This window comes from Pogoniulus pusillus, chromosome 1, assembly GCF_015220805.1.
Source record: "Pogoniulus pusillus isolate bPogPus1 chromosome 1, bPogPus1.pri, whole genome shotgun sequence".
Taxonomy (NCBI): Eukaryota; Metazoa; Chordata; class Aves; order Piciformes; family Lybiidae; genus Pogoniulus; species Pogoniulus pusillus.
This window is the reverse complement of record NC_087264.1, coordinates 12,066,089-12,080,977: the sequence shown is the minus strand read 5'-3', so window position 1 is coordinate 12,080,977 and position 14,889 is coordinate 12,066,089. Positions and strand designations below refer to the sequence as shown.

Here is a 14,889-nt window from a genome sequence, read left to right as displayed (position 1 = left end):
AGGGTTGCAAAAGAGATTTTACTCACAACCCATACTTAACATAAAACCCACTTAAGCATCTTAGTTTTGGTACTACCTTTTCAGCGAGGCCTTGGAAAAATTAGCTGAAGCAGACTTAAATATGTCAGTGATAGCTTTCAACACCAAGATAGGTTAGGTTTACCTTCCAATCATTGCTTCTGTCACCCATGCAACCAAACTGCAAGTCAGTAACACATAACACGCTTTCAGGTGTGCAGCTCCCCACCAGGCAGAAGCCTGAATGCTTTGACATCATACTCATTACCATAGCAACAGAACATGCACTGCTATGGCAGTAATCAGACACATGGCAGGCAACAGATGCTAGTCATGTGCCTTGAAACTGTGAATTGACAAGTTGCAGTGACACTGCAGCTTAAGTAGGCATCATCTATGCCCTAGACTAGACTGTGGGCTCTTCTCACTGCCCAAGGACATTGTTTTGGCATCACTTACCTTCATATCTTGCTTTCAAGCTTCACTTTGCAAGCACCAGCCCTTCCTGCCCTTGTTTTGTGATCCTCCCAATTTGAAGTGATTTGGGGATTTTGTCATGCCACAGAATGACAAGTATGGAAGATAAATGCCTCAGTTAAGTGACCTGTGCTTTGGAGAGGTTTTCTAGGTCAGAAGTTGATTCCTCTCTCATCAAGAGCTTAGAAACAAGCTTTTTGAGAAAATTGGGACACATTATAGCAGCATGTGAAGCACTGGGAACTGTGGGAGATTATTTTTGAAAGCCATAGAACTTAGCAAATATGTAGCATCTCAACTCACTATGCAAGCTATTTCCTTGTAATAGTAACATGATGTAAAGTAACCGTGGTTTAAAGAATACAGATGTTTCAGTGGAGCTGCTGAGATATAAAGTAACAGGCTTTCCAACGTATTTAGCCTTCAGAGTTATGTAAGCAGTACCGAAATAGTTTATTTCCATATCCGAATCCTTCACTTCCATTTTGGAAAACAAGTTCAGAATGGTTTTATAAAACAAATCAGCCTAATAAACTGAGTGCCAGTTCTGGCTTAATTGGCTCACTCACTAGTACTGCCTCAGAGCATCCACTGCCTCATCCCATCTGCAGCAGATTGGGCCATCTCCAAAACAGTGCTGCTCAGACACAGAGCATCCTTAGGAAGGCAGAACTTGCACAAACTAGTACTGCTTTGGATTAGCCTTCAGGAAGCCTGGGTTTTTAGATACCTTTAAGGCGGCCCTGGTACACCAAGTTATCCTTCCACCTTACTACCAAAAATCCACAGCACACGTCAGATGTAGAGCTCATACACTGTGCTTCTGTAACAGATTGAAAAAAGGGAGTCAAACCAACAGTTTATGAAAGACCAAAGCAAGATGCTCAGAACCTGTTATCCCACTCCTGCCTCATGAGCTTAACTCACCCTTGCTACAAACACCCAGTGTGATCTATTTAAAGCACCCAGTCTGCAGGAAGTATTTCACAGGCAGAGGAAGATGCTGGAGCTGCCCTTGGGCTGGTTTCCTTCACCTTTTTTTCAGAGATGAAGGCAAAAAACCCACAGGAAACAATACAACACAGCAGTTTCTCCAAGACTGATGTTTTGCTGATGAACCAATGTCACCTGCAAACTCATACAGCATCACTATCCATCACATGTGCAGTTTCAGGAGCATCATAGCTGCATTTGCAGACTTCCAAACTGCTGAGTGATCAACACAATCTAATTTGAAACAAGTGATCCTTTTTTACATATGAAAACTGTATGAAATTTGAGTAGTGACATTTCTGGCTTTAATGTGGTGCTAGTTTGTAGTGGCATTGCACAGCATGCATCACTGATTGCTGATTTAAGAGAGCAGCTAGTACTCAGGATCCAAAGCACCAACTGATGCCAAGAATAGCAGGATTTGTCCCCAATGTTAACAAAAAAGTCAGTAACACAACTCATTCTTAACACTTTTATTCTTACAGTTCTAGGTTTGAACTGTACATGCAGAGTTGCATAAGTCACAATAGAGATTTACAGTGGATTCTATTCTATGGTAGAGTGCAATCCAGAATCCTTAAACAGTATAAAAAACAACTTTAAACATCAAGACCTTGTTAGGAGCAAAAGGGTTAAAGCTTCCCCAAGTATTTCAGCTCTCCTAGATACCTAGTTACTAGGTACTGTACGTTAGACACATGTAGAGTTGAAGAGCTGTAGAACACTAAACAAACTGGAACATCCTGATATCACACCATCTTTGTTACTTTTTTCCCACATTTCTGGCAATTAAGAATAAGTCAAAAGCCCTGCCACCTGCAACCAGCTAATACAGACAGAAATAATCACTCCTTACTTGCCTGTTTAGGGTTGTACAGTGTTAACGAAAATATTCCCTCAATGGCATTTTGTATCTCACGTCAGCTGCAAAAGCAATGTAACAAAAATAAAGGTATAACATCTTTGAAAATAAATATAAAGAGGGAATGCAGACAAAGTGTCAGAGATTTTGTTTTGGCAGGTAACATTCATAATATACAAAATATAACTTATTCGTATTAGCCAAGGAAACATTCATGAGTTCCTGTAAACTGTTTTAATCCACCTCTTCCATACGTGATGTGTCATCGTCTCCTTCAAGAGGTGGCATCTCCTCAGTAACTGCTGGGCTAGCTTCTTCTGCAGCAGTATCATCTTCATCAATGCCTGTGAAGAAAACATATGTATTATTAATGCTAGCATCAGAACTCAAGGCTTTATTCTCCTCAGCACTTCAACTAAGCTGGGAGTTCCATCTTCTCCTCCAGAACAAAGCAGCACCAAGGTCATCTCCTGCTACTCAGTACCCCCTCCAAGGATGTTAGTCACACCCAGAGTTCACAGATTTCTTTCTTACCCAAGCCAAGCTTGATCATTCTATAAATGCGGTTGGCATGTGTCTGAGGATCTTCTAAACTGAAGCCAGAGGACAGGAGTGCTGTCTCATACAGCAAGATGACAAGATCCTTCACAGACTTGTCATTCTTATCAGCCTCTGCCTTCTGCCTCAGAGTTTCAATGATGGAATGATCAGGATTAATCTCCAGGTGCTTCTTTGCTGCCATGTATCCCATTGTGGAGTTATCTCTTAATGCTTGCGCTTTCATGATCCTTTCCATATTTGCAGTCCAGCCGTATGTACTTGTTACAATACAGCATGGAGAAGTAACTAAGCGGTTGGACACAACCACCTGGAAACGAACAGAAAACAAATCTGTAGTACGTTTCAACACACCCATTTGACTTGCTAACCCCACTGATTTTACTACACTCAACTCTAAAATGCTGCTGCCATGTCATGAAGGCCTAAGATATGAATCTCAACTTTGCAATGCCAACTAGTGAGCTTCACTGGAAAAAAAACAAAACGCAAAAAAACCAAACAAAAAATCAAACAAAAAAATCAAACCAATCAGAACAAGACCACCACCATGAAACAAAAGCAGCTCATCTCTTTCAGAAAAAGCAACCTTAAGAGTCACTGCTATATGACGTTCCTTCTCTGCATCAACTTAATTCATATATAACAGGTTTAATGATTTGAAATGAAGTACTAATTACCTTTTCTACTTTCTTTTCAAGGATGTCTTTCATTATTTTGCAGAGGTTTTCAAACTTGGCTTTCTTCTCCTCCTGTTTCTTTTTCTCTTCCTCATCCTCTGGAAGCTCCAAGCCCTCTTTTGTTACAGAAACCAGGGTCTTGCCTTCAAATTCCTTCAGCTGCTGCACACAGTATTCATCGATAGGCTCAATCATGTAGATCACCTCCAGTCCATGTTTGCGGAGACGCTCCACAAAAGCAGAGTTGGCTACCTGATCTTTTGTTTCACCTGCAAGAAAACAGAAACGGCTGTGGTTTGAGCTTCAGCATTGCAACCTGGCATCTTTCTCAAAAGCCTGTGCAACATTCCCAATGATGCTTCCTGCATATACCAAGGGAAGAGAAGGGCATAGGCACACTTGGCAAGTATGACAAGGCACCGACAGCAGAGACTGGCCTAACCTGAAGAGACTCAAGCCTTTCTAACTGACACTGCAGTGCTTTTTAAGTCAACATGTACTTACTGGAACGCCAGGTTCCCATTCCTGCCAAAGCAGGCAACTGAGATGCTGCACTTACTCTTTGAAAAAGGACTTAAGTGTCCAGTGCCCAAATAGTTTAAGCTGGTTTGAACATCTAATCTTTAGGATGCTCCTAGACAAATTTACTACTTAAAACCTGAGCACAAACCTATCTTAGAGACACCTCTAAAACCACACTTCCTGGACTTACAGGGAAGAGATAAATAGGTAGGTAAACCGACTTTGCAAAAAGATGCACTCTTTCTAACTAGTTCTGCTATTCTTGTGGACATGGTACTGTATTACAGAACCACAACCACCATACCGAGTATGGCAGGCATCCCCCTCACAGTGAAGGGCCCCTGAATTGTTTTAGCTTCACTGGGAAGAACTGCCAAGGGTATCATCTCCCAAAAGATAATCCTGCTTGTGATGTGCAGCTATCAATGTTTATGGATAATTTCTGCTACCAACTCACCAGTAATGTAGTAGACGTGTTTCTGGTTTTCCTTCATCCGAGTACAGTAATCCTTCAGAGAAACCATTTCATCACCAGATGCAGATGTGTAGAATCTCAGTAACTCTGACAGCTTCTTGCGATTCTGGGAATCTTCATGAATACCAAGCTACAGATGTAATAAAACAAGAATATGAAATCTAAGCAATCCCTTTCTATTTCTTTTGTTTTTTTAAGGCCTAAGTCTGTAGCAGAAAGTCTACAAACCTTAATGTTCTTGGAGAACTGCTCATAGAACTTCTTGTAATTCTCCTTGTCTTCAGCCAGCTCTGTGAAAAGTTCTAAGCATTTCTTCACCAAGTTCTTCCTTATCACCTTCAGTATCTTGCTTTGCTGCAGCATTTCACGAGAAATATTCAGAGGTAAATCCTCAGAGTCCACCACACCTCTCATGAAATCTGCAAGATGACATTAACAATCAGCTTTGCAAGTCTCAAGAGCTTTCCAGTTACCACCTAAAAGCAGCTTTGCCATTGTAATACTAAGAATTGGTTTCTATAGAATTCCAGACAACAAAACAGGCAGTGTTTTCAACTGCTCACACTTCTTGATCAGTCTTTCCAGTCCAATTTTTTTTTTAAATCCTTAGTTTCCTTTTAGAAGTGCTAAGCAGTTTAATTTTGGAAAACCCCTCTTTAGAAATACACTTACTCAGATATTCAGGGATCAGCTCCTCACAGTTGTCCATGATGAAAACTCTGCGTACATACAGCTTGATGTTGTTCTTCTTCTTCCTGTTTTCAAACAGATCAAAGGGAGCACGCCGTGGGACAAACAGGAGAGCTCTGAATTCCAACTGCCCTTCCACAGAGAAATGCTGTGTGGAAACAAGACAATCAGTTTAGTCCGTTTGCATAGCTCTCACTAGTCAGAATGCAGAAAATTAGTAGTAATCTGAGACTCCAGCAAGACACTGGACAAGAATCCCTTTCTCCAAACAGTTATCTCAGAAGTTCTATCCAGTTATTTGGCAAGTAGGCCAATTCAGAGAACATGCCAACATATCAGGAAGATATCTGGCACCTAATTTTACAGATTGTGGATTTAAAACCTGAATTGCAGCCTTAATGGTAACCAGAGTAATTTAAGTGTAGCACCAAGTGCCCCCCTCAAGATAATGAAAAGTTTGAAGCAGCATCACTTCAAATATTGAACAGGATCTGAGATAGTGAATCAAGAGTTCAGCAGTGTATTTAGCAAGCGTAATTCTGCTTGACAACAACTTACCTTGACAGCCAAATGATCTTCCCAGTCATTAGTTAGACTCTTGTAGAATTCTCCATATTCCTCATTGGTAATGTCATCTGGATTCCTGGTCCAAATGGGCTTGGTCTTGTTGAGTTCTTCCTCATCAATGTACTTCTCCTTAATCTTCTTTTTCTTCTTCTTATCTCCATCCTTCTTTTCTTCTTCTTCATCAGAACCAACATCCTCAATCTCAGGTTTATCTTCGGTCTTTTCCTCCTTCTCTTCTTTCTCTTCTTCTTTCTCCTCAGCCTCATCATCACTTACCTCCTTATCACGTTCCTTCTCCACCTACAAAAAGATTAGTTGATTTGAGAAACCTTTATCACGTAACAGAATCAATGTATCCCTCGTAGTCTCACAAAGCTTGAAGCTACCGTAACAACACATTATGTTTTCCTCCTAAACTCAATTAAGGACTCCTATTCTGGGTGCTCAATCAACATTTTGTTTCCAGATGTAGTATTTATGTTATTTCGTTTCATTACACAGACTTATCACCAACAATGCACTATGGTAACTTTCTCAATGGTTGTAGACCGTTTGTAGCTTTGTAGAATGGTTCACTTGTGAAATTTAAATTGTGATATATATGAACTGCTCTTTCTTAATTCTAAAAGCATAATTTCTGTGTTCCAAGCAAGATACATACGAAGAGGGTGATAGGATAGCCGATGAACTGAGAATGCTTCTTCACAATTTCCTTGATTCTCCTTTCCTCCAGGTATTCAGTTTGATCTTCTTTAAGATGCAAGATGACTTTTGTTCCACGGCCCAAAGGTTCACCTAAAACAAGTTTACAGGTTTTACCTCTGAAGTAGCAAACAAGACAGTCCCAATTTTAAAACAAGAACTCTTTATTAAAGACTCTGCTATATAAGACATTTCTTCACTACTGGGAAAACTAAGCTTTCATGCACAGCCTTACTGACGAAGACCTCCTCAAGCTTACTGTACCCTAAGGTAGGTACTTCAATTCAAATAAGCTTATTGGAAAAAACAGAAAGTCTCCACTATCAGTCTCATCATGTATCATCTTTCAAGTTCCTTTATATAAACCAGCTGCATGACTTTATAAGCTTCCTCCTTCTATAAGCTTTGCTTGATCTTCATTATAAAGCGCTATTAAACATTCCTTTTTCACATATCAGAATGGTGAGTAGTACTTTGTCTGAGCTTGATCTGACAAATCATTAGTATCACCTTCCATTTTATCTTGTCTTTTTCAGTGCACAGCCTAAGTATCTGAATGCCATGTATCTGCTCATACAGAAACATTTAATACTCACCATTATCAAGCCTGACCGTGAAAGATCCTCCAGCTGATGACTCCCAAGCATACTGCTCATCATCATTGTGCTTGGTGATCACTGTCACTTTCTCAGCAACCAGGTAGGCAGAGTAGAAGCCAACACCAAACTGACCAATCATGGATATATCAGCCCCTGCCTGCAGGGCTTCCATGAAAGCTTTGGTACCAGACTTGGCAATAGTACCAAGGTTGTTGACTAGGTCAGCTTTGGTCATCCCTATGCCTGTATCCACAATGGTCAGAGTGCGATCATGCTTGTTTGGAATCAAGTTAATTTTCAGGTCTTTTCCAGAATCCAGCTTGCTTGGGTCAGTCAAGCTCTCATATCTTATCTTGTCCAAAGCCTGCAAGAGAATTATGTGTTTCAATGTTCGTTGATTCTTCCTAAAAAAGAATGAGTAAAGCTTTTTACACATAGCTAGATTAAAAATTATGGCACTTACATCAGATGAATTAGAAATCAGCTCCCTCAGAAAGATTTCCTTATTGGAGTAGAAAGTGTTGATGATCAAAGACATCAACTGAGCAATCTCAGCCTGGAAGGCAAAGGTCTCCACCTCCTCCTCCATGGGTTGGTCTTGAGTTTGCACAGCTTCCGGCATCTGTTAAGGCAAAAGATGAAATCTCAGCTTCAACGGCTTGCTGCATATACAATCCTTTTGTCCACTGCAACGATGTTCTGTGATTGCAGCATTTAAAAACTACTTCAAATACAGGACTGCTGGAACACAAAAACCGCTCAGATCTTACTTCTCTACCAGCAGCAGTTCAACAGTTTTGAAGACAGCAACTGAACACAAGACCTCACCTACAAACCTGCTTTACAATCGCTGTCGTTCACACCATTTATTACAACTATTCTATCCCCTCCACACAGGCCAAGCACCTACATATTAAAGTACAACTGAGAACTCTGCTCGGCATTCGAACGGTTCGTTGCATTACTCTGTAGCAATTTCCTACAGTTTAGTTTGTATTTGGAGCACTGCTCCCCCACCTATATCCTACTGTACAGCCATAGCCTCCACACGCAGGCGCTATCGGCAGCTCGGGTGCATCGACATTTTCCAGCCGCACCGTTCTACAGATGGATCACCCGAACTTTGACCCGCTACCTGGTGCCCGCGGTATCTGTCCCACGTTTCAACTCAACCCAGAAAACAACCTCGCCGGCCCGATCTCGTTTTAATCGCCACAGAATGAACGAGAACTCAAAGCGCTATTTGGCGATGCGCTGCTGCAGCGCCAGCCGGCTGAGCGGCAGCTGCTCAAGCCCTTGCTGGGCTCCGACCGGCACCCGTTAAGCTACGGCGAGCACAGCCGCGGGCGGGAGCAACCGCCGCGCGCCTAGTGCGCAGCGCCCCCTGCAGGCTCTCGGCAGCAGCAGGAAAGATTCTAGAAACTGCCAGAGCTTTCCTCGCCCCCCCCCAAACTCCCCCGCCCAATCCCAGTCAGCACCAGCCCCGCGCAGCGCGCACGCGACTTACTCCCCCCGCGCGAGCACTGCCTTGCAGTCCCCCATCCCCCACTCCTTCCTGCATGCCCCCTCAGCGCCCCCAGCCAGCCCTTCCAGCTTTCGCTCCCATGGCCGAGCGTCCATTCATTGGAGCAAAGCGCGCTCTCTGCCCATGCGGCCCACGGCTCTTCTTGTACAGACAAACTGCACCCGGTCGGCCCCCTTGCCCTGCGGCGAAAGGCGACCTAATCCTTCAAGTATACCCCCCGAAAAGAAACTGCTTCCCCTCCTAGTCACGTCCCCCCCTGAGCTCTGCTTGTGCGAAAACTGGGGCCCCCGTACCCTCCCAGGAGTCACCTGTCTGTTTTCCCTTCTCCTCCTCCTCCAGGGAAAAAAAAAGAAGCGAGGGGGGGGAACCCCTGCGGAACTACCAGCACCTCACCCTCTCTCAGCCATACTCAAGACTGTTAAGACCCCGTACCCCCCATCCCGCTTCACCCGTTAACAAAGGCAAAACAGAAAGGGCACGTCCCGCACCACGCGGCTTCCCCATCATCAGCCCGCACCCCCAATACCAAGACCACGCGGAGGCATCCACCAACCGCTGGGATCTGAGCGGAAAATGCTCAGAAAGACCAATCCTGAGATATAACCAGCAGTCGCGGCCTCTCACCTTTGCAGGAAAGAAAAAGGGTCCTGGTGCCTTCTCTGAAGATCGGAACGAGCTCTACCAACACTGCGCTACCTCCACTAGTGCGCGCTCCCCACCGCCCGCTCGGGTTATATACGGCCGGCGCCGCCCCCTTCCAGAACCATCGGGAACCTTCACTGACAGGCACGGGGGAGGGGGTGGCTCGGGGGCGGGGGACGAAGGGGGAATAGAGGTGGAGACTCCCGGCCACGCCGCCGAGGGGCAGGATCAGGTCGCTCGCAGCCAATAGTTGCCGTCCGCGACAGATGCCCGTTAGAGCGCGAGTGGCGCGCAGACGCTTTGCGGCGCCGCTGCCGCCGGGGCGGGAGTGGGGGCTGCGCACGGCCCGCAGGCTGAATGAGCCTTCGCCCAACCGCCAGTGCGGCCGGGGGGCCGCGGGGGCAGGCGCCCCTGCGCGCGTGCGCTGGAGCCCTCTCGGGTGGAGGTTGGGCGCGCGGCGCTGTAGGGAGGGGCCCGCGGGGATTGCGTAAGCGGCCGGTGACGTCATGCGCTGCCTTGCTCTTCTCCGAACGTCCTAGAAGCGGGAGGAGCTACGCTTACTGCTTCTGTTCTTACCCTGTTCCACCTTCCCTCCCCCGGTGCGTCCTGCTGTGCTGTGAAGAAGGGCCTAGAAAGCGCGGATGCTCTCTCGCCTTCCTGCAGAGGGAAGAGTCCAGAATCAGGGTGTGGGGCGGGATCCGCCCTGTCTCGGCCTTGGGTATCCTCGGAGTTGCAGCGGTCCGGGTGCGCCAACCCGGCCCCAAGCGTGTTAAGTCGCGCCAGGTGGCTACCTGCAGGCCGGTTGTGCCGGTTTGCTTCCCCCGGGGCTGCGCGGTGGGATGGGGAGCTGCGGGCGTGCCGGGCATCGCGATCTTGCCCTGCTTGCCGGGCAGGTCCCGTCTGCTCTGCCAGGCGTAGCTGGGTGAATCACGGTTTAGGGATGCTGTGAAAAAGCGTTTCACTTAATCGAGGAAAGTAAAGTCGCTTCTCACACAGGAAAGTGTCAATCTCTTAAGTTGAACAGAACCATAACCTCTTACTTTGTGAAATTGTTCAGAATAAAAAGAGTCAGTCAAGGGATCGAATCCAAGAAGCTTAGAAGACCTACGTAAACAGGCATTTACTTAAGGATTTGAATGCTAACAGACATAAGATGGATCACAATGCTGTTCAGCTTGTTACAGCTCAAAGCCTGAAACCCACTGGCTCTCTCATCCTGGACGTGGCCTTTCCTGCCTGTGGGAAATCTCGGTTTGATGTTCAGAGGGCACAGCCACAGACATCTTTGTACAAACATTTGTACTTGCAAAAAGGCTTTAAGTACATATAGCCAGTAGCTTTGTGATTACAGCATTAGCAAGGTGGTTATTTTTGTATCCTGAACGACCTGATTTGGAGCAGGAAGTTAAATGCAGGTTTCCCTGTCTCAGGAGAATGATCTGCATCACATATGTTCCAGAGCAAGCTTCTAAAACTTAGTTCTTGGAGCTGATCCACTTTTGGGATATAAATACCAAGAGAACCTACATATTAAAACTGTACACTGATGTTATCATGAATCTAGACAATCTCCCTGCTCAGAAGAAGAGTGTATCTTGGCTGCCACTACTTGATGTTTTCTGTTGTCTCTTAGAAGTACCCCAGTCTGCTTTGTAGTTCATTATCTGATTGACTTTTGAAAATTGAATTTTATATGCCTAACCTGCCCATTGCCCAGTTAAGCATCCTAAATTACAGTAGCTAGTGCGCCCTGTGAATCAGATACTACATTGCTTAGGTCCATGAATGCATTTAACCAAAGACACTAATGTGGGGTCTAATGTTTCTAGTATCCATTATCCTGCAGTTTGCCTAGACAAGTAAATCTGATTGAAAGAGAATCTACAGACCTGATTTTATTTTGCAGCATTATGTCTTTCAGGAAGCTTTCAGTACTTTGTGATACCTGACAGGAAGATAGGATAAGTATGCATGTAGGACCATCACATAGGACCCATCAAGGAGTTAAAATTACAATTTATTTCATTGCAGATTTTGCATTGGTGCAATGACTTAAAGGACTCTGCCCTTCTAAACAGTTGTGTTACAGCTGTGACCCAAGCAGATGGACAAAATACAAGGTCCTACAGGTTATTGTAATTAGAAGGAACAATTAATGGTGGTGTCAGGAATAACATAAGAGGGTGTACAGAAGAGCTGCTGCTCAGCACACTGAAGAAATCAAACTGTAAGAGTGAGATTATCTGCTCACAGTTCTAAGCCTTTGAAAAAGCTGGATTTCAGCCAATGCTCAGCCTGGAAAGTTCTGCAGTTCTGTCTAGGTCACCTTTTTGGTACTTAGCCTGTCTGGTTGGGGTTTGTACCTTAACTTTGAGTCTGATTTTGTGGTGTTTCTCAATGTATTTCTTTTTCCTTCTCCAAACACATACACTTTTCCAAAATAGCATGCACCAAAATATTTTCCTGACTGTTCCTTTCTTTGCATAGTGACTACTATGGTCTGACAGCTGTCTTCTTCCATAAAGCAGCTTAATGGCTTTTTATCACTACCCTAATAAAGTGTGGCAGTTATACTCAAGCATATCTTTCATGTTTTTCTTAGATTAAAAACAGTCTTGGTATAGTATGATTTCCAAAGGACATACTGAAACATTCTTGCATTCAGATTCCCTTAACTGAAATGTTTCTTGGTGTTTCTTTGTGTCAAAATAACTTCTGTTTCTTAAAGAAACACTATGCTATTGCAATTTATGGAAACCTGTCCCAGCATTTTTACCCAGTTAAATCCTACTAAAAATACTTGTGTGCTTTCCTTTTGAGACATCCAGAGTTTTAAAAGTACAGCTTTTATCAAAATACTCAAGATGTTGTTTGAAGAAAATATTTTCCCTTCACATCTCTTGATTAATGTGGATTCAGTAATTCAAACTTAGGGATGTATGTAATTTAAAGTATGTGAAGATCTATGGAAGGTTTTGCATATGCCTGTGCCATCACACACCTTTATACTGTCTAATGTAGCAGTTATATCATTCTCCTCTCTTGTGATCATGTTATTCAGCTTTCAAAAGCAGACAGATTTATTTTGTCAAAATTGTTTGACAAGGGCACTAGGAGAAAGTAACCTCATACTAAACCATGTGAAATTTCCCATCTCTGCTTAACCCAAGTTCCAGTGTGTCTGTGTAAAACAGCTGTTTTCTTCACAACATGTGAACAACTTCGATTCTTTCTATTCTGTTATGCAGTGAGAGCCAGAGAAGACAGGCTTTTTTTTTTTTGCTATAGGTACTCTATTTTAACCAATCCCAGTTTTATATTGCTTCAGTTTTAGGCTAAAAAGACTGGTTCCAGACTTGGTTTCTGCCAGAGTTAATTTCAGGGGATAATCAGAGCAAACCAGTTCTGTTTTTTAACCAAGAGATTAAATTACTTTCATATTTTAACAAATAGTTTTGTTAATGGGGGAAATGCTGAAGCCTGGTACTTTCAAGTCCTACATTCACACACACTTCCCTATATCTCTTACATGCTCCTGAGCCCCCTCCTCATTGTCGCAATCCCCTCATCTCCTTTCCTTGACTGTTCTTCCTAGGTGAGAAGCAGTGCATCCTGTGGCTGGCACACACAGGTGTGCCCTATGAAGAACTAGTTGTTGCCTCCAAACTGTTAGGCCAACCAAAGAGGAAGGATAAAGCTGAATTATCCGTGCTCTGTTGATTTTTGCCAACTTTAATATCTCTGGTGTTTCCTTAACTGTGATTGAATTGGTTAAATGGATCAACATTTTTAGAGCAAGTTTTGCTTTTAGAAAATTCAGATTTAAATGCAGTGTTGAAGAGCCAGATTTTCCTTACCCAGAAACAGTTCTATACCAATGACATCTGCTAGGAAGTTAGAGACACTGCTATCCTAACTGCATGGGCCTCAGTCTTGCACTTGCTGATTTCATTTGTTAGTCCTATCCTTGTTTCCCTATACGTTTGCATCATATTAGAATCTTTAATTACACAGTTTCATAGAACTCCTTGCTATATGAAAGTTGCAAAATTAAAAAAGAGCAAAGCAAAGTATGTCTGGGAGAAAGTTATTTAATGTTCAAAGCATTTTTTAAAACATGGGGTTTATTGATTCCATCAGACTTCTGTGCTGCTGCTGAATAGGAGTTTTTACTTTCTGTAACCCGTGAAGAAATTATATTACATTTGCATAAAGAATTCTAATTCCAGAATTTAACTAATATTTGAGAGCTTGGTTTTGTAGCCTTAAGCTTTTATAACATTGCCTTAAAGTTAGTACTGTTGATGTTCTGACATAGATTTGTCATGTTATCTCAGTGCTTTAGGGTTTACTTAAGGAAAACAAAGCAGCAGCAACTAAAATCATCGAAACAGTAGATTTCATAAGTCTGACACAAATAGAAAGATGTGATAATCTCTGTCTAGTTGTCTTTAACACATAGAATTATGCATGTAAAGTCTGTGTTATAATGAAATGTAAAGCCAGCTAGGGATTTCTGTCTGAGTAGAGCTTTGCACTTGCTTAAAACTGCCTTATTTCCAACTTTCTTATGTCTTACTAGGAAGACAAAGCAATCATAAGATCTTTTGATCACCAAAAAAGAAATAAGATTGGCAGTCAATTAGAAGGAATGTTTATGCGTTGAAAAGGTACCCGAGTGGTAGAGAAGAAAATTGCCCTCACAAGATGCGTTTGTGCTTTTGAACTGAAGGTGGCAGCAATAATTGTTCTGATGGAAGGCAATATGTACTCATCTCTTTTTCTAAAACTTTGTGGTTCTAGAACTATGTGTTGGGGAGTGTGGTAACTGTTAGAGTCGTTGTTCTCAGGAGGAATGTTGAGGGGATTTAAACTGTTGAACAATAATGTGATTCTGTTCCTGTATGAGGAACAGTGTGGCCAGCAGGACAAGGGAGCTTATTCTTCCTCTGTACTCAGCACTGGTCAGGCCACACCTTGAGTACTGTGTCCAGTTCTGGGCTCCTCAATTCAAGAGAGATGCTGAGGTACTGGAATGTGTCCAGAGAAGGGTGACGAAGCTGGTGAGAGGCCTGGAACACAGCCCTGTGAGGAGAGGCTGAGGGAGCTGGGGTTGTTTAGCCTGGAGAAGAGGAGGCTCAGAGCAGACCTCATTGTGTCTACAACTACCTGAAGGGAGGCTGTAGCCAGGTGGAGGTCAATCTCTTCTCCCAGGCAACCAGCAACAGAACAAGAGGACACAGTCTCAAGTTGTGCCAGGAGAGGTATAGACTGGATGTTAGGAGGAAGTTTTTGGAAATTTTGGAGCAGTGCAAGAAAGAGCTGTAAGAGTTTCCCATGTGAGCTTAGGAGATGCAATTAAGCCCAGACTCTTAGGTGTTATCCTTGCCTGAGCTATGCTGTAGCTGTGCTTAGGGTCAGCCCTCCACTTTGCTGATCACAACCTTATCATGCTGTTCTGATTTCTTTGCTATTCTGACTTCTTTGCTGTCCTTGGACCTACCTCATTATTACAGATTTGTGTGGTGATCACTGGACCAATTCTCTGCTTATTCAGGTGAGGTGGGGTTATGGTGTTT

At 43.5% G+C, this 14,889-nt stretch overlaps 1 protein-coding gene across 1 annotated transcript; it reads right to left on the bottom strand.

Annotated features, from left to right (window-relative positions):
- Positions 1-1,946: 1,946 nt before the first annotated feature.
- Positions 1,947-9,402, bottom strand: HSP90AA1 (heat shock protein 90 alpha family class A member 1). Its single transcript, XM_064171167.1, has 11 exons — positions 9,293-9,402; positions 7,607-7,765; positions 7,141-7,507; positions 6,504-6,637; positions 5,834-6,142; positions 5,258-5,423; positions 4,814-5,004; positions 4,568-4,715; positions 3,589-3,857; positions 2,885-3,218; positions 1,947-2,694 (listed from the first exon to the last, which is right to left on the bottom strand). Exons 2-11 carry the CDS (start codon positions 7,763-7,765, stop codon positions 2,585-2,587), a joined length of 2,187 nt encoding a protein of 728 aa, XP_064027237.1. The 5' UTR covers positions 9,293-9,402; the 3' UTR covers positions 1,947-2,584.
- Between the last annotated feature and the right edge of the window lie 5,487 nt (positions 9,403-14,889).